This window comes from Miniopterus schreibersii, assembly GCF_964146895.1.
Source record: "Miniopterus schreibersii genome assembly, chromosome: 6".
NCBI lineage: Eukaryota > Metazoa > Chordata > Mammalia > Chiroptera > Miniopteridae > Miniopterus > Miniopterus schreibersii.
This window is the reverse complement of record NC_138107.1, coordinates 88,321,208-88,340,713: the sequence shown is the minus strand read 5'-3', so window position 1 is coordinate 88,340,713 and position 19,506 is coordinate 88,321,208. Positions and strand designations below refer to the sequence as shown.

Here is a 19,506-nt window from a genome sequence, read left to right as displayed (position 1 = left end):
GCTGGGGGACCAGGAGGTGGTGCTTCATTCACAGGCCCGAGTTACCCAACAGAGGACGCAATACGCTCAGTCCCCTGCTCGTGTGGCTATATAATAACTTATACAGCATTGCTATGCTTGCATGCGATATCACACAATAACAGATGCACGTAATACTGGGCATGTATATGCCCTTATACGATAATAGTGGCTATCTCTTTTAATACCCGGACAAGGCCAGCCTCTGTGTGAAGGGGCTCTGGATATATTGCCTCGAATTGTGACGCCAACCCGACAGAGAGGCATTGTCACGGCTACTTTGTACAGATGGAGAGACGTAAGCTCAGAGCTGTGGCATGAGTGGCCTAGCGCTTCCCTCTCCCGGCTCCAGAATGTTACCCTCGGGTCCGCGTTACGGCTCTCAGCGGAGAGTGACCTGTGGCGTGTTTTAAACCACAGCTTAACTAAGCCCCGTGAAACATATTATCCTAAACAGAAGCACAACGCCACTCCTCCCAGGTCAGGGTCGAGACCCGGGCTGGCGGTCAGTCTGAGCACCTGGGGACGTGACAATGACGACGGGTGGCTGCTGCTGAGGAGACGCCAGGCCTGGGCTCCTCACCCGGGTGACCACCTGCACGTGTGCCCGGTCCCTGGCCGCGCAGCCCCTCGGCGCGTTTCGGAGAAAGTCCACCTGGCACTGAAACGACGGGAACTGCACGCAGGGAGGGGCAAGAATTAAGCTGAAGCTTGTCCTTTGCGGGGACCCAGGCGGGCGGGCAAGTCATCGTATCTGAGGAACATTCTCTCGTTCCTTTTCTGTCCTTCTGCCATTTCTCTCTGGTCTCGTTCCCAAGATTTTGTCACGGGACTCGAAAGAAATGTGTTTGAACCTGAATTTTATGAGACGGTGATTTACATGAGAGGGAAGGAAGGAGAGAAGAGAGGAGACTAAAGTGTATGAAATTTTCTCAAATATGTTGAAATTGAGGATAAAGTTTTTTTCTAAGGTGACATGCTGCAAATTTCTAATATAATTTTAATTATAAATAAAGATATCTGTTGCTGAACACATCTGCTTAAATAACCTAAGTATATATGGTTCTGTGTATGTGAGTAAAATATCCATAATCATAACACAGGATTTATTAAAACACCGTTAAAGCTAAATTGTCTCTGGAGTGAAAAGACTATTGTAACTGGAAATCCTGCGATAAGCTTCTGCTAACAGAACTGGCTCTACGGCCACAAGGCCACGCTGAAGACTGGTTTTGAGGTTCAGAGCTCCAGTGCTCCGATTTTATAATCCGGCCTCTGGAAATACAGCCGGCTGCGTCCCGGCCCTGCACTGACAGGTTCCTAAGATAAGTAGAAAACGAAGCTGAAGCTGATACTGTTTTCAACTCAAATGTCAGAGAGACATTCAGCAGAAAATAGCTGAACGCAGAATTCCTGGTGCACGCACTCAGAAACCTCCCCAAATGACGGGCCCTGCTTGGGGCCAATTAAAGCTCCGGTAGAAACCACAGATGCCTCGCGTTGATCAAAGCTAAACAGGAAGGTATCCCTAAGCCAGTCGCTTCTGCTGTTAAGCACGCGAACGCCCGCGAGTCAGAGGCCTGAGCAGAAAGCGCAGCGGCGAAGGCGGAGAGACCGGCTGTTTCTGTCGGATAGTCCGAGCCCCCACCGCCCGGTCCACTTTTTACAGGTTTGAGGGAGACGCCGACTGTCTTTTGAATATCGCTGCTTTTCTTCCTTTATTCAAAATGATGCTTAGGTCTGGGTTCCAGACTCTACAGTGTTGCGGCAGCCTCGGGACCTCCTGCGGGCCGGGAGGGGAAGGGGCCGGGGCTCGGGCTCCATGCGGGTGGAAACAGAAGCGAATGTTTATATGCGAGAAAAGCTGCGGAGAGGCAACTGCGACAACAAAGATGGAAACAGTGCGCGTGTCACAGGCCTCTGTGTGCGGGGCGTGGAGAAAAAGCCGGGGGATCACACGCTTGGGAAATGTTCAGCGGGAAAGACGTGTGGAGGTGGCTGCCACCCGATTCGCCCATTTCTTCAATAACTCGGCTCCATAACCTCCAGCTCTGTCCTCCCGGCTCTGCCGTCTCTCTCCCTGTCTCTCTCAGGCTAATTAGAATTGACACTGGACGTCCTTAGGGTTTTGTTCAGGGACCATAACTGGACAGTGAGCACACGTGGACTCAGCCTATGGCTCCACGCTGTTGCTGAAACGTGCAGCTGAGACCATGAGATACTCAACCACTAAACGCCCAGTTTTACTTTCCCCAGAGGGTGACCCTCTAATCGAAACACCCCCGTTAACTCTGTAGACCTTCAGGGGTTCGGATTGGATAGCTACTCGCTCCCTGCGGATGCCCCTCAGCTCCCACCGCCTCAGCCTGAGTCCCCTCCGCTACGTACGTTCAACAGGCACCACGAGCAGGTCCAGCGACTGAAAGGCAGCCGGAAACCTCCCGAGGACGCCGCGGCTTCCTGAAGGGTCCCCTGACCCGGGAGAATTTTAAAAGACACGTAGGAATGAAATAAACGAGCAGGACCCGTCTGTGGTGGGAGGCGCCCCACACTCGGCTTTTCGTTTGATTTTTTCGTACCCACCACGAGAAGGGGTCACGTTCCAACATTTCCCTGCAGCCGCCATCGCATCGCTCACGAGCACGGACGTCGGGAATTAACCGTGACGCCGACTCAGGAAAAGCGCGGGCCTTCGAGGGCAGCGACGTAAGAGGAAAACCACGTGCACGTAGTTTCAAGAGGCGAGGAAGGAAACACGCTCTCCGTGGACAGAGCGCCCACCTCCCGCCACTGGTCCCCACCCCGCGGACGCCTTCGCCAGGCTGACGCGGGCTCACCGGAGCTCCTCGGCGCTTCCAAAACATACGCAATAACACTTTACAGAATAAGCTCACCAGTACGTATATATTTTAAACAGCACTCGCCACCAACTAAGTAGCTACAAATAATCGATTGTTCTATGTATTTTTTAGAAGTGGAAAATGCATATTGAGACTCTCCAAACCGCTCGAACCAGATTTTAATAAGATTGCTTTAAAATGTCATCTTAAATCAACAAAAACTGCAGTTTTAGCAGGAAGTATCTAAAGGTAGAATTACTATCAAGAGAAAGCACACACTCAACGCCTACTAGCGTATTCCAGAAACGACTGGAAAAACGTGACAACTGAACTACAGGAGATCGCAGGACTGCTCCCGCCTGGGCGCCGGGGGAGGGAGCTGCGGCGCCAGGGGCCATAAATGAGTGTTAACCTGACCGGTCCCCCGGGGAGGGGAAGGCGAGGGGTGGGAGTCACGCTACTTGGGCCTCCAAGTGCGTTTTGCTCTATACGCCCTAACAAACCCCCAACGGGCGCTGACTGACTCGGCTTCGAACCGCGCCCCCTCCCTGGGGCCTGCCGGCCGCCCGCGCCGGGCCACTCACGGTTCATGTTCTTGAAGATGTTCAGGATGGGCAGGATCTGGCGGTAGTAGGGCACCAGCGCTTCCCCCACCATGTCGGCCGACACCACCAGGTGCTGGAGCACTTTCAGGGTGACGCAGATGACCTGCCGGTTCCGGAGGTTCAAGGCATCTGGAAGGTGGGCGAGGAGAGGCCAGGTGAAGAGCGTTAATTTCTACGATCACAGGGCAAATCGGCCGGCAGACCTTTAAGTTAAAAATTAAACCGCACTCCGCTGGGATCACCGCGGGGACGGGCCCTGTGATTACGGCTTTGACTGCTGCGCTGGGGCGCTTGACGGGGCTCGATTTAAGAACAGCATGGGCTGGGAGCTGAAAATGTATCTGTTGCACAAAACATACCCGTTGTCCACCTTCCGGGGGTCCTTTGACTCCAGTGGCACTAAGGGACCTTCGCTCTCTCACGCCGCCTGACCCTCCTTGGCCTCCAGGCCACACTCCCAACAACCTGAATCTTGACAGCCCTTCAGATTCAGTTTGTTCCGAAGATAAGTTTCTGCCATAAACTTTGGGCCCCCCCCCTTTTTTTTTTTTTTAAATGTGCATTTATTCCAAGGAGGAGGTATTCCATAATAGTTAGGAGCACAGTCTTTATTTATTTTTTTAAATATATCTTTATTGATCTCAGAGAGAGGAAAGGAGAGGGAGAGAGAGACAGAAACATCAATGATGAGAGTCATTGATCGAGTCCGCAACCCAGGCGTGTGCCCTGACCGGGAATCGAACCCCGATCATTCATGATCCCTCACCAACCCTGAGAACGCGGCTCATCGCCGCCCACAGGACAGGCGGCGAGAGAGAGCGAAGGTCCCTTAGTGCCGCTGGAGTCAAAGGACCCCCGGAAGGTGGACAACAGGTACGTTTTATGCAACAGACACATTTTCAGCTCCCAGCCCATGCTATTCTTAAATCCGTTCCCGGGAAACAAACGTGTATTTGGTGAGGGGGGCTGGGTCTGTGTTTCCACTTAACCGAAGAACTTACATGCACGGCCCGTGGGCACAGACTATAGCGCGGCGAAGGCCTGGGGGGTGGAGCGGAAGGGGGTCAGTGGGGGGAAACGGCGGACGTCCGTAACACTTTTAAGAATAAAGACAAACTAAGAAAAATAGAGAATGCAGGTAAGGAAAGCAACATTTTAAATGTTGAGACCTTTAAAAGGAATCAACCATAGAGAACGACAAGAGACCAAGGGAATACTAAACGGTTATTGAGAAAGCCTCTGAGAGCACAGGGACGAGATGCACTGGGGAGGAAGGACAGGGGACAGGGGGGTCCCTGGCATCCTCCCACTTGCAGGGCCTGGAAGGTGGCCCTTGCTCCTTCCAGCGTGGAGAGTTCAGAGGCCGGGGACCAGGACACTGGCCACTGACTGTGTGAACCTGGCCGAGAACCCCACACTTTCTAGGTCTCAGTTTCCTCAGTCATGGGAACTTGTTGCTGACTTTCTAAGATGACCGCAAGTTCTAAGATTTCCGTAGACGAGCTATAGAAAGCGTGTGTTAGACTGATGGGACTGATACACCGTTATGTCCCAGACTAGTCCAAGACAAAGTCAAGGACTATGTGACCTTGAAGTACGTGCCATTTGTGGAGGGACAGAAGGAACCAGGCTTTCAGGGGGGACGACACCACGCGCGACACACCTGCCAGGCAGCCCTGACCCTCCCTGGCCTCCAGGCCACACTCCCGAAGATAAGTTTCTGCCATAAACTTTCTCTTGGGCCCACGTTTCCCGTAGTTAGTGATGCGGCAGCCAGGTCCCAGCCGACCAGGGTCCAACGCCGTCTCCCAGCCCTCACACTCCTCCTGTCAAAGTCTCCTGGTTCTGTCCTGTCGGGCCCTTGACCAATGTCCTCCCCTCTGCTCCTCTGGCCTCCCGCCCTCCCCTATACTTTTTTTAATGTGCATTTATTCCAAGGAGGAGGTATTCCATAATAGTTAGGAGCACAGTCTTTTTTTTTTTTTTTAAATATGTCTTTATTGATATCAGAGAGAGGAAAGGAGAGGGAGAGAGAGAGAGACAGAAACATCAATGATGAGAGTCACTGATCGAGCCCACAACCCGGGCATGTGCCCTGACTGGGAATCGAACCCTGATCGCCTGGATCCCAGGTCGACGCTCAACCGCTGAGCCACGCTGGCCGGGCCCCTATACTTCTTCGTACCAGTTCTCCGTTCTCTCTCTCGCTCTCCTGGTCCAGGGTCTCCATCCTTATTATGCCCCCTCGGGTCCGGCCCTGGACTCCCGCGGGAGCACCGCCAGGACCATCTACAGGTCTCCCTGTGCGTGTTCTCCACTCCCGCAGCCTGTCTTTCCTCACTGCCGCCGGGTCAACCTTCCCAGAGCGCGTCTAAGGACCTCGCCCCTGCTCAAAACATTCAGCCCCCCCCCCCCAACTCCATTTCCTGCAGAATAAAGTACAAACTAGCCAATCACAAGGGTAAGTTTGAACCAAACTGAATTCTCAATTAAGACTCCAAGACTATAAGGTCTCATTTAGAGAGAGAATTAATTTATCAGCAAGTGTTCAACTAGCATAAAGCTAATCAACAAAGGTTTGATGTTACTCTTACTCACATATATAAAAGGTTTACGCCTCGATCCGTTTACTCTATATGGAAAAATTCCAACATCGGTCGCAGACGAGTGTACTCTGGCCTGTTTTAGTGCAAACTCTCACGATGGGTAGTACATCTATTAGGAAATAGTTATTTCATTTTCTTGTGACCCCTCTTGAATTAACATAATTGTGATGAATGTTGTTGTGTTGACCACGGCTGACAGTAACACGCCTGAACTGTTACCCCTAATAGCATCTAAAGTGGGGCTCTATGTCCCCCTAAATGACCAGGGAATGGCTCTGAAACTCTCTAGCCCCTGAGAAGCAAAGCCAGGGTACAAGCGATAAAGGCCCCTAAACTTCACCCGAGAGGGAAGTTTCTATATTGGCCATTTCCACTTCAGCTCCTCTGTTTTCCTTCCTCATTGTTGGGGAATTAGGATGTACCATTAAGTTGGAAATCTTTTTGTTCTTAATATCCCACTGGAATTGAATAAAATCGAGGTGTGGTTTTTTTTTTTGTTTTGTTTTTTCTGAAACAAAGTTCTTTTGAAGAAGTATGTTAACAGATACAAAGAGGACTTGATTCTCTAGCTTGAAAGAGAGGAAATGTGTTCATCCCTGTGTTGATGCCCTGAAACCTACTGTCAAGGCTTCAGTGAGGACTCTGAACTCAAGGTTTAAGGTTTTGAAAGGGTCTTACATGGGAAACCCACTGACATTACGGATCAGCCAGGGGAACCTGTCCATTCAGAAAATCGAATTTCTATTGTACAGCTTACTGCATTCAGTAATGATCAACAGGGCAGAGTCTTCAGATATATAGAAACAGATGAAGAATACTTTAAAGTCAAAGTCGTAAAACATTCATCTTAGATTGTTATAGTTCCACATATGATTTTTCTCAAGCATAACTTCTATTACTGCCGTGCTTTCTGTAAACTGAGAACTTTTTCTGCTGTTAGATATGGTTCACTACTGTGGAATCAGGAAAAATGGAAATATTTCTACTTCTTTTAATACTGGAAACACCAAACAAAATGCAAAAGCCAACAATAAATTCTAGAAGGTATTTTTGACGTAGGCAATAAGTGTTAATAACCTTGATATAAAAATAGCCATCGCAAACCCAATAAGAGATTGAATCTTATAATTTAAAAATGGGCAAAGAATATGACTAGATAATACAGAGATTAATAAATACAAATGAATAGTTACTGTTCTAGAATTTTCAACTTCAGTGACGATTAAAATTAAAAGATTATTTTGAATATCATGCTAACACAAAGTTTTTGAAAAGGTAATAAGTGTGGAAACAGTTTTGGGGAAAGAGGCCCCCTCATAGGTACCAGGTTATAGACCATCCCAATCTTCCTAGACAGTATCCATGTCACACCTGACCCAGTGATTTCACCTTGGGCATTCAATCTAAGGAAGCTGGCAGCTGAGGGAAAGACTTACAGGATGCTGTAACAGAGGAGGGAAACTAAAAATCCACAAGAAGACCCTGCTGTAGCTGGTCTCTAAGGGTGATGCACAAAGGAGAGGTCCCAGTGGGCCCAGAGGATGGGCAGAAGCCGGAAAATGAAAGAACTCTGCTGTCCACCACACACGAAGTTTGGAGTTTAACAGGTTAACTGTCAGAATTAGAATTGATATTCTTCAAAAGAATATAACAGAATCCAGAGACTCTAAAATATGTTACTCGTAATGTCCATGGTGCGATTGCATGTTCTGGACCCCTTGAGATGAGATGGGCCCTGGACTGGGTCTGGATGATGACTAGTGGACAGTAATGAAACGTGCTAACTCCCAGGATGGAGCCCTTCATTGCCACACAGACCCTCCTGTGGTCTGGTTTCCTCTGTCACTAGGACCGGTGACACTTACCAGGCTAGGTCCCTGAGCAACAGCAATAAACAGAGACCCCCTGCCAACCTGCACCAGGCACGGGGCACAGGTGAGAAACAGGCCTTTATTTCAAGTCAGTTATTGCTTTAAGCTTTTGATTTTGGAAATTGGTTGTTATTTCAACATAACCTAGCCTATTCTGATTAATAAGATTCCTTTTATCATATTAAGAGAATTCCCTTCTAGTCCTAGTTTGTGTTAATAACACAAATGTTTAAAAACGAGAAAGGTCGGGCCATTTTAGTCCAGATTGGAGCAGAGAGATGGAGGGTGGGATGATGAACGTCTCCAGGAAAAGAAAAAAGATCGTGGGTAATCCGATGTTCTGAACATCAGGAACATAGTATTCAGTTGCTGGATCCTGAGATATTTGAAAAAAATAGTACATATATACAAGTCACACAAACAAAATGAGAGGCGACTGCCAGTGCTAGAAAAATAGGTGGTCTAAGGACAGCAATGCAGTCAGAGTCGATGTGTGACTTACAGTGAACAGTATTTGCTCACAATAGCATGACAACTGATTATCGATTTAACTGTGACATAGCTATTAAAGAACTGAGGGGGAGGAGGTAAGCGTGGGGAAGAGGGACACATTCGTACCGTTGCTCGGTGACTGGCAGTCCCCACCAGAGCCATGTGGCTGGGACAATCCAACAGTGGGGACAGTGTCTCAAAGAGGTTCTCAAACCAAGACTTTTTTCTCGTGATTAGTGATTATTTCTCCCATTTATTCGTGGATCTCTTAGGAGACTTGGGATGTGTGGCCCCGCAGGTCAATTCATGAAAATCCCACAAACCGGGAGACAGCCTCGGTCTGTTGTTTCATTGCTTAATTAGCGAGTGGTCAAAACGCAGCCCCGAGAGCCGAGAGCCCCCCCCCCGCGCCCCCCCCCCCCCCCCCCCCGCTGTTCCCGCGCACTCACTTTTGATGGGAATGATGAGCTGTGGGATGACAGGGAGGATCTTGTTCCCTCCGTGCTCCAGCATGTCGTGGATTCCTTGCCGGGCGAAGAACTCGTAGGGAAATGTCATTTCACAGAGCCCGTCGAAGAACAGAGGCAGGTAGTGGTGGTAGTCCAGCTTCTCAATCTCCACCTGGACAGACAGACGGAACGCAGGCCGCGTGAAAACAGCGCTGGGCAGTGCGCGGACCAGCCACGGCGGGCCACAGCTCGGGATGGGGGCTCTTCCGAACCTCCGAGGGCCTGACCCACCCGTCCCCTGGCGCCCTGCAGTATGTCGTCGCATCTTAGGTCTATTGGCAATGCGGCCGAAATCATCGATCTTTATTTATTTTTAATTTTAAATTTTTTTAAATTGTCACTTGAGGATATTTCTTCCATGGCTTTTTGAGAGAGAGAGTGGAAGGGAAGGAGAGAGAGAGAAACATCGACGTGAGGGAGACACATCGATGGGTTGCCTCCCGCACGAGCTCCGGCGGGGGCCGGGGATCGAGCCTGCAACCAAGGCATGTGCCCTTGGCCACACTCGAACCCACGACCCTTCAGTCCACGGGCCGACACTCTAACTGCCAGGCAAACCGGACAGGGCAAAATCGTGGGCCTTTAAATCGTAGCAGATCAGAGTCATAACTAATCCGCAGGGGCCGCGCCCTGGGGCGTGCTCCAGGCTTGCCTTTTGTTTTGTGCCGGTGAGCTTCTCACCATCCGGCACAGACGCAGCGATGGGGAGGACTTGGGAACCGCACGGTACGTCTGCTGAAGTCAGACGTAAGACTAGAAGGACAACAGACAGGAACAACGCAGCCCGAGGAGATTAGCAAGGGGTCTCCGACAAGAGCCCAACAGGCCGTGCGCATGACACATCCCTGTGACCGAGAGTGAGAGGGGAACTTGACCCCAAGGCTGTGTCTGGAGCCTCGGTGACAATTAGAATGTTGGCGTCATCAAGAAAAAATGGGAAAGACACACAGTGGGCCGAACCCCGAGCAGACCACGGACGCCTCCAAGTCAAAATAGCCTCACTCTCTCGTCTGCTTCTTCTGAGGACAGACACCTCTTATCCACCTGACGCCCCCGGCCTCCTGTCCTGACCTTGCGGCAGCGCCGGGCCCGACGGGAAATGGGGACTAGAATTACAGAGCTGGGAGCAGGGGTGGCGTGTTGGGATCTGTTCACATGTAGGGGATTTGTTCTAGCCGGGTCCTCCACTGTCTAGAGCATCCGTGACCTGACTTACCACCCGCGAGGTGACAGGAGTGACAGCGACGTCATGGATGAAAGAAGCTCGTAGGCTCGGATTGGGGATACAACACACCTACAGAGCGAAGCATGCAGCGTTCCTGGTAACGGGCGCAAATGTTCCTTGTTTCCAAGTCCCTATGAATGTCCCCGGCATCTAGTTATCACCTTATAATTAAGTGAGGACCCATCGATACCGTAGAGAAAGTCCCTGTGATATTGTCAGGTTTTTACCCCGCGGCTCCCTCTCAGCTGGAAGGTTCTGGAGTCTCCGACCACATGCCTGCTGCTCCTGGGTCTGAGCAACCGGTAACCACTCCATCAGGTTCCTGAGTGTTTACTGCGAGTCTCAGTTAATCAAATGCTCTAGTTTCCCAAGCAGGAGGTCTGCAGGTCCTGCAATACATCCACAGCCGCCTCGATGGTTGGAAAGCCGGGAGTTAAAGCTTTATTCTATGAAAGTCAGAATAAGTCCAAATGGGGCTGTCATGTATTAATAGATAAGTACACTTTTTCCTATGGTGACTCTAGGCAAGACCCCTGGAATTACCTAGGACTCAAGGAAACAGGTATCCTCAGCGACGTTTCATTTGCTAACGGAGGCACAGATATGGAAAGTGTAAGAGTGAGCTTCTGATTGAGTTTTTTTAATGAAAACCACTCATCTCATTGTGTTTCTGGCCTTTCAGTGTGACGTTATTACCTTACACATTTGCTGTGGGGATGAAACGTTATGTTTGAGAGCCTAGGTCAAGTTAGAGTTTTATTGCTTTTGACCAAGGTCACTGTAAGATTTAGAGATCGGTTTGCAGGTACTACATGATCTTTAAAAAGTAAGAAAACCTTTTTTTTTTTTTTAAAAAAAAAGAGAAATTCTGTGAGTAAAGCACTTGATGCTTTTATAGTTAATATGCAAGGATCAGTGTATTGCCCCGTAATTTTAGCTGATGTCTAAAGCAGCCCTTGCTCTCTGTCCCACTTCAGGTAGCTTTCTTTAAATTATGAATTTCTTGCATAGACTTTAAAGAAAGGTTCCCAAATTTTATAAAGTTTTAAAACTATTTTTATGGTAATTATAAAGACATGGTAAAGTGCAACATTTGTTTAAAATATTAGTTATCTTAACAGCAAAATAATTTTAAAAAACTGAAAAAAAAAAGGTTTATTGCTAAATAAACAATTAAAATGACCTTCTGTAAATTTAAGTGAGCAAACAAAGCCAGCAATGTTGTAGAAGTTGAAGGGATCGTGGTCACCATGTGACGCACATACACACGAAGGCCAAGAGTGGATCTCCTAACTAACCTCTAATTTAGGTTTTGCTTTTACTCTTAAATTACTCCTAACGGACCTACATAAAACTTGGCATTAGGTAAGACACATTCTTTACAAGCGTACGTGAGATGGTTTAGAAACTGAGTGATAAGCCACAGAGTAAGTCTCATGAAATTCCCCAAATGTCTACGTAATGCCTGTCAGATTTTCTGAATAAAATTAAATAACAAATTATTAACTAAAAGACAGCCAAGCTTTTAAACTCCACACATTTAGAAATTTTAAAACACTTCTAAATCACTTCGAGATCAAAGAGAAAATCATTGTGGAAATAACAACATATTAATAATTGAATCACAATGAAATTACTTAACCTTAAAAGGGTAGAAAGACATCCACTTATCCAGACTCTTTTTAAGAATAGAAAAAAAGCCACACAACTCACTCCGCGAGGCCAGCATAACCTCGACACTAAAACCAGATGATGACAGTCCGATGTCACTGAGTCAAAATAAAGTACGAGGCGAATGGAATTCAGCAGGAAGTTAAAAATCACGGCCACATAGGCTGAGTACTGCGGAAATACAAGGATGTTTCAACAACATGTTTAAATGTTTTATTCAAGGAGGAAAAATGAAATCATCTTAACAGATGCAGATAAAGCACTTGATAAAAATCATTCATTAGAAAATAAAAACTAAGCAAATATCATGCTTCGTGGTGAAGCTTTAGGGACATTCTCTGCACAGTTAGAAAGGAGACAAGAAGACTGTTTCCAACATTTTTATTCAAAATTGTACTGGAGGTTCCAGCTAACATGGAAATATAAGGAAACCATGTATGAAGGTTGGAAGAGCAGAGTCAGAACCCTCACTTGAGAGTGACGTGGCTGTCCACGTGGTCACCCCGGGAGTCTACAAGCGAGTTTAATTAGTGAGAGAGCTCAGAAAAATCACTGCATAAATGAATAATAATAGCATTTCTATGTGTCATTAAAAAACGACTTAGAAAATATTTTCGAAATGTTCACAACAGCAATAAAAGAAGCAAAACAACCCCACACTAAGGTGGTACTAAAACTAATGACCAACATGTAAGACTTACGGGGATAATTACAAAAGGTTACTGATGAATGCTCCGAGCAGATGGAGTCGTCTAGGAGCCGTCTAGGAATCGTAATCGTCTAGGTGTCGTCTAGGAGTCTAGGATTCATCTAGGAGCTGTCTAGGAACCATCTAGGAATACATGCCTATACCGACTCTACTCGTGGGCGGGCTGGCTCGGACTTATAAAGATGGCGATTCTGCCTAAATTTACGTATAAGTTCAACCTAAATCCAAGGTGAGTGTTGTGCTCTTAAAGAGAGAAGCTGAGCCCTGGCCAGGGTGGCTCTGTGGTTAGAGTGTCGGCCTGTGCACCGAAGGGTCCAGGGTTCGATTCCGGTCAAGGGCATGGACCTGGGTTGCAGGTTCAATTTCCATTACAGGCCGGGGCTCGTGTGGGAGGCAACCAATCGCAACCAATCGGTGTGTCTCTCTCACATCAACGTTTCTCTCTCTCCCCCTCCCCCTTCCTTCCACTCTCTCTAAAAAGCAATGGAAAAAATACCCTATGGTGAGGATTTAAAAAAGAGAGAAGCTGTGGGGTTGGGGAGGCCCAGTGGGATGGCTGAGGCCGTGCCCCAGGCTGTGGGGGGTCAGGCCCTGCACCCAGAGCTGCTTTCCATGGACCCCCTCACTTTTTCACTCCCTCGATGGCTCATCGTTTCACTGCAGGCGCTGGCGGCTCTGTCCAGCTGGAAGGTATTCCTGACCGAGCAACAAATCTGGGCTCGGGGATGCAGAATCAAGCTATTTTATGGAATAACCTTATTTTAAGATTCTGTCAGAAATGCTAACGAGATGGCTAAAGGTCAGCCGCCAGCAGACCTCGGATTTATGCGCAGTTAACCTTTACCCCAGGACGGCGCGCTCCCCGCTGCGGACGCAGCGAGCGATTCTCTCAAGTGGAACAAATACGGAGGCGCAGCCCGGGTTCCACAGCTTCGGCCGTTCCCACCTTATCACAAACCCTAAATCAGGCTCCGAAAACTTTTACAATAGATAGTGCTTTAACCAAAGGGGTGTAAAGGGAGCAAACTATGTTCATATTAATATAGTATGGAAATGTTGTAAGAATATTCACGGGGTTGGACGATTAAGAAATGACAGCAGGTGAAATGACGGTGATGCTGTTAGAATCAGGGGGCTCAGGTGGGGACCCCACTACCGGCCATAATTTCAGTCTGACATGTAGACTGTGCGACCTCTGGGCGGACGTGCCCAAAGATTTAAAACACACATTTTTTGTTTTGGAAAAGGGTTGGTGCTGGTGAGGGAGGTTTCAGAGCCCTCCTGTCAAGATCTGGGTCTCCAGGAGCGTCAAGCGAGACGATCCTCGCGAGACCCATGGGGACTGTCCTGAGCCGGGAGGGCAGGAGGGGAGAAAGACTCGGCGGCCGGGGAGCCAGAGTCACGCAGGACAGCCAGCGCCCACGAGCTACACGCTAGGAAACACCCGGCCCGAGCGCCCCGCTAACCCGCTGCCGGGGAAGGCGGTGATGATCGCTGCAAATGTGAACACAGGCCAGGCGCACGGAACTGGGCGTGCAGACCGTGAAACCCAAGCGAGGGCGCTAACTGTTTCCTGGCAACCTAACAACAATTTTCCTCAGTGGGATCGGAGTATTTACGAAGGAACTCGAACCATCTCATGAAGAGAGCTGCGGTCACCGCTTGGAACGACTGAAGTCACGCGGGCCTGGTCCCCACCCTGCGCAGCCTTGGGGCGGGACGGGGGTCCTGAGCAGACGGGAACACCCGGGAAGCCCATGTCGTCAGAATCATCGCGTCTTTTTTAGAAACAAAATACCCTTCGGCACGTGTGCGTCAGCTCGCAGGCCGTGTGTGCCCTGCGGTGTAACGAAGGCCGGGAGATCCCCCCGCCGCTGTGCCAGCGCTGCAAGACCCGCCGGAGCCGGGGGAGGCCGCAGAGCGGAGGCGAGGGGCCTGGGGGGGACGCCAGGGAGTGAGCCACAGGCGGAGGAGCCGATGCGAGGGGCCTGGGGGGACGCCACCAAATGCCTGATAAGCCCCCCACGAGCCTGGTCGGGTCTCGGCAGGTGGAAGGTGGGCTGCTGCCCTGTGCCGTGGCTCCCGGGGAGGCGGGGGTGGGGGTGCACAGGCTCTGCAGCAGAGTCACGGCTCCTCCTTTCCTAGCAGATGGACGCTGGCAAGCTGCTGACCCCCCTGTGCCTCAGTTTCCTCCTCTGTGAAATGGGACAGCAACAGGACCACCTCCTAGGGATCGTTGTGACTTAATGCACATGGACGCGGAGACGGCGCCTGGCAATCGAGGGCTCAGTCGGTGGAAACTGAGACATTGCTGCCGGGAGCCCCCGTCGTGTCCTTGCCGAGCTACTTCTTCATACACTGAATGCTCAGCCTACTTTCTCTACCCTTACAATACCCTTTACATTTTGCTTTGCTCCTTTGTTGGGGAAAAAGGCTTCTTCGGGGCATGCAAACATTTTCTGAAACGATTCTGGTCCTGCTGTCACGTTGTTTGAAGCGACTGAAGACCAGAGGTCACTGTGAAGGACACAGCGCCCCGAGGGGAGAGCCCCCCTGTTAAAACGGGCACAGCGACATCCACCAGCGATCCGGGGGCTTTCGCGTAGTCAGAATATTGTTCCAGAAAACGACCCCACCTCTTGGGGTTTGTGCGGTGTAGCCGTTGACCAGGGGATAACAGCGTAGGATGCTGAGAACTTCATCTTTATCACGGCAACGCTGCACTTTGTTAAATGCATTTTGAATGCAGACAGTAAGTTCATGAAATGACTACAGATATGTAGTTAAGCTGCTGGACAACAGCATATAAAATGATCGGGATTGAATTTATCAACTAAAACCTTCGTTGACGTTTTAATAAAAACTTTATCTGCCTGGTAGAGCCTCTACCTCGGGGCTTACCCTTGAACCACATGACTCAGTGCTGTTTTACGGTAAGCGTGAGCATTGCAAGCAAGAGTCGCATGCCAACGACGTGCAGGAACATACACAATCTGTACACCAGGCTGTGATTCCAAAACGGGCACCTTAAATCACAACATCCGAGCAGAGTTTTAAAAGGGTTACTATGTACACGGTACAAAGACTATTCCCTTTAGCCCGGCGAAGATTACGGAGAAAATTCAAACCACGCAGAGTGCGAGGGTCATTCTTGTTCCTCCCGTTACACAACCTGGGGAGCTGGCATCTCCCTTCCTAAGACGAACTCTGCCTCTTCCGCGCCTGTGCCGGCAGCTTCTTTAAAGGGGATCAAGCGCTGCTACTCAGGATGCTCTTTGCAGTTCTGCTCTTTCTGTCTCTGAATTCCTCTCATCGCCTGTTCTCTCTGTGCTTGCTGCCTTTTGTTATTAATTTCACACGGCCACTTGTGTAGATGCTCCCATGCCGTCCTGTGTCAGGGGCAGAAAGGTTTCTGCAGAGAAGTTTGGGGACTGCGTTTGGTTCGCCACTGATACCTGATACCGCCTGGCTCCTAAGAGTCTTAAAATCTGCTGAGGGTGGCGAATGGGTCGTTTTTAGTTTGGGGAGTAAATAAAAAACTCTAAAGTATGGGTGACTGAATGCTTACTGTACAACAAACACGGCCAGCTAAGACACTTCATGTGCAGAATATTCTATTTTTATTAAGAATTTGCAATGCATTAAGCACACAGGATTCGTAATCTTAAGGAATCTGATTGTGTTCAGATGCGTCGGTTGGAAGGCCCAGCCCTCGCGCCCGGCTCGGGGCCTCCCCTCTGCTCTCTGGGGGGATTCAGCGGGGGCAGCACCAGAAGGCGGTGCAGATGCCTCTCCTGGGGCATCGTAATGCTCACGTGTGAATTTACCTTCTGCCACCCTCACTAAAATGTGAGCCCCGGACGCCATCATTCCTGGTGTCTGGGCCGCCTCATATTTGTTGAATGAATTAACCAATGAGCAGATGCTGAAGTGATCCCCGGACACGAGTCTGTCTCCTCTCCTGTTCACGCTCAGAACGCAGCCAGACCCTCCTTGAAAAAAATATTCCGTCCGTGTCACTCATCTCCAAAGCGCCCTTCACCAACGTGGACGGGGTATACGCTAAACTCACCATGGCACACTCAGAGCTCAGGCTCTGTCCCCACGGTCCCTTTCCAGCTTCACGATGACTGGCATTCGCCCTCAGGGCCTCAGTTCCGATGACTCCAAACGGCTCGCTCTGCTGAGTACATGCCTACAGCCCCTCCCCACGTTGATGTTGACCTATGTCTCCTTTATGAGTCTCGCCAACGCTGCAGCCTCTCTATACAATACCGGTCGAGGGCTCAGAGTCTGGACCCTAAATCCCAGCCCTGCCCCTGCTTCTGCCACTAATTGCTTCTGTGTCCTTGGCCAAGTCACCTCAGTGTCCTCATTAAGTTGGGGATGACAACAGAGGACACTTCAATCTTGCGTTGTAAATAATACATTAGCCCATTCATGCAAACCCCCTAGAACAGTGCGGGGCATCTGTAAATCATCATTATCACTATGCTCTGCTATAATAGCATCAGACACACGGTAATATAATTACAGGATTAACTGGTACACGTGCACCCAAACATTTACCTTTTCAGCAATGTGAACTGGATCTGCAGGTGCCTTTCTAGTTGGGGGAGGGAAGCAGGAGGGGCCTCCGGGCCCAGAAGGGGCATCAGGCAGGGAGGGGGGGAGATGAAGAGCCAATGGTCAGCGTCAGGGCCCAGAGCCTCCTGCTCAGGGTGGAAGCCCTGTGAGTGCGTGCGCACATGGGTCTGTGTGCATGCTTGTGTGTGCATGAGTGTGTGTGTGCACATGTGTGCATGTGTGTGTGCATGTGCATCTGTGTGCATGAGTGTCCGTGTGTGTGTGCGTGTGCACATGTGTGCATGTGTGTGTGCATGTGCATGTGTGCGCATGAGTGTCTGCGTTAGTGTGTTTGAATGCATGTGTCATGTGTGTGTGTGAGTGCACATGTGTGCGTGTTTGCATGTACGTGCCTATGCACATGCACATGGATGTGTTGTAAACAACTGGAGAAGGTTGAGGGACACCCTAGGGTGCACGGGTGTATTGGTAGAGGAGGGTGGTTGGCTGCTGTCCTTGGCTGCTCGGGGACAGCCCAAGGAAGTCTCGAGTCACAGCAGAGACAGGGGGTGAGAGCTCACAGCCGGGGACAAGCAGCAGACGTGCCCGGATCCCAGCGGCAGGGCCCCGTGAGCTGAGTGCCGGGGCCCAGCCGGCAGCTAAGCCTCAGGAGCAGCCACCAGGGCGGCGTGAGTGCCAAGGAAACCGAGGGCCGGTTCTAACCATGCCACCTCCACAGGAGAGGGCAGAGCCCACACCGCGGACCGCGTGGGACGACCGACAAGCTCAGCCGCCGAGGACAACGTGAGGATGATTCCAGACGCTCTACGCTGCTCCTGTGAAGCCGCCTAAGCTTCCTCCCGTCCCCAGGCGGTGCCCCCGGGAGGACAGAAGGGAGTAGGGAAGTGAGACAGACAGGGTAAGTCCCAAGTGCCTCTCTCCCCTCCCCTCCCCTCCCCTCCCCTCCCCTCCCCTCCCCCCTCCTGGACCCCAGGGGCGCACGCGGAGTCTCCAGAGCAAGAGGAGAACAACTGTGGACATTAAAGAGGGTTCCAGTGCTTTGCACATAGAAGACGTTCGCTCCCGTCACCCCTCAGTACGGAACCACACATGCGTGCACACACGCACAGCACACGCACACTTGTTGACACCTGCCTCCTCACCAGGCCTGTCTCTGTGTCAGCTTCACATCTGGCCTGGAACTTAGTGTCTTACAGGGTCTGCCACATGGAGGGAGGGAGGGAGGGAGGGAGGGAGGGGGGGAGGGGGGATGGAGGGGGGGATGGAGGGAGGGATGGAGGGAGGGATGAAAAAAAATGAATGAATGAATGAATTTATCTTTGGTTAATTTACGCCACCCTCTCTGGATCAAACGCCGGCTCTTTTAGTGCGTTTCTCTGGGAATTTCTGCAGAACATGCCCAGCAAGGGTTGGTTTCTGACCTGGATTTAGTCATCCGGGAACAACGTGCCGTTTGGCATGACTTTAAATCATTCATTTCAATCCCCTTTTGAATTCACGAGTGAGAACCAGGGTTCCATTTAGGGTGGAATGACTTGCCCAGAGGCAGATAGCATGGGAATGGCCCACTCGTCAATCCCAACTCATTTAGGCCGATTGTTCTCTCTCAACTGAAAGGCGCCTTTGATTTCCTTCAGTCTCCAGCACTTTCAGTTCATGAAACATGTCAAACGAGGCCCGGATTATGAGCGATTAGCTCCTGCCTCGCTCCAGGGTGCGTGTTACGACCCACGCGTGCGGCCTGCCCGTCGGTCCCTGGATGCCGCCGCTTGTTCCACTCAGCCCGGCGGACGGTCGCATTACAACGCTCTTCACGGCCACAGCTGTGGGAAACAGGGAGGCTGAGGAGCTCAGTGGTGCTAGTTCCTGACAGTCTAGAGTTTCCAGGTAGACAGAGATAAGAAGAGAAAAGATCGAACAGAGTAAGTTTGGAAATACTTCAGATACCTGAGACTTCAGCCTTTCAACGTACTACTCATTTTAGATGAATTCAACAGATGCGAGCAGATTAATCCAATGGATTAAAATACCAATCATGTCATTACATTATGATTGAGAATAATGCACCCCCCAAAGTCATTAAAGTTGAAGTTATCAATGAGGGTAGAAGCCGAGGCTTCGCTGTCACTGCTCCCAGGGGGTGGGCTAAGGAGGTGTAGCCACAGGCTCTCGGGCGGGCAACTCTGCCTGGCAGCGCCTCTGAACTATTCTCTGCAGAACCTTCCTGGGGACATCGAGGCAGGCTCGTCTCTGGTGGGGTTATTACCTTCTGCAGAGATAGGACGAGGGGCCGATTGTCTAAAACAGTGTGTTAGGATTTCTTCACTCAGGTGGGGTTAAAAATGTACATCGAGAATCACCTTGAAATGTCCC

At 50.2% G+C, this 19,506-nt stretch overlaps 1 protein-coding gene across 5 annotated transcripts in view; it reads right to left on the bottom strand.

The window, feature by feature from the left end:
* Positions 1–19,506, bottom strand: part of PACRG (parkin coregulated) — a 328,057-nt gene that overhangs the window by 156,168 nt on the left and 152,383 nt on the right. For 4 of the 5 annotated variants that reach the window (XM_081141419.1, XM_081141420.1, XM_081141422.1 and 1 more), the window contains exons 3-4: positions 8,882–9,053; positions 3,443–3,592 (exon numbers count right to left, since the gene is read on the bottom strand). In XM_081141419.1, the coding sequence (XP_080997545.1) occupies positions 3,443–3,592; positions 8,882–9,053 (322 nt within the window). The remainder of the gene's footprint in view (positions 1–3,442; positions 3,593–8,881; positions 9,054–19,506) is intronic. The other variant, XM_081141423.1, reaches the window with a different exon arrangement.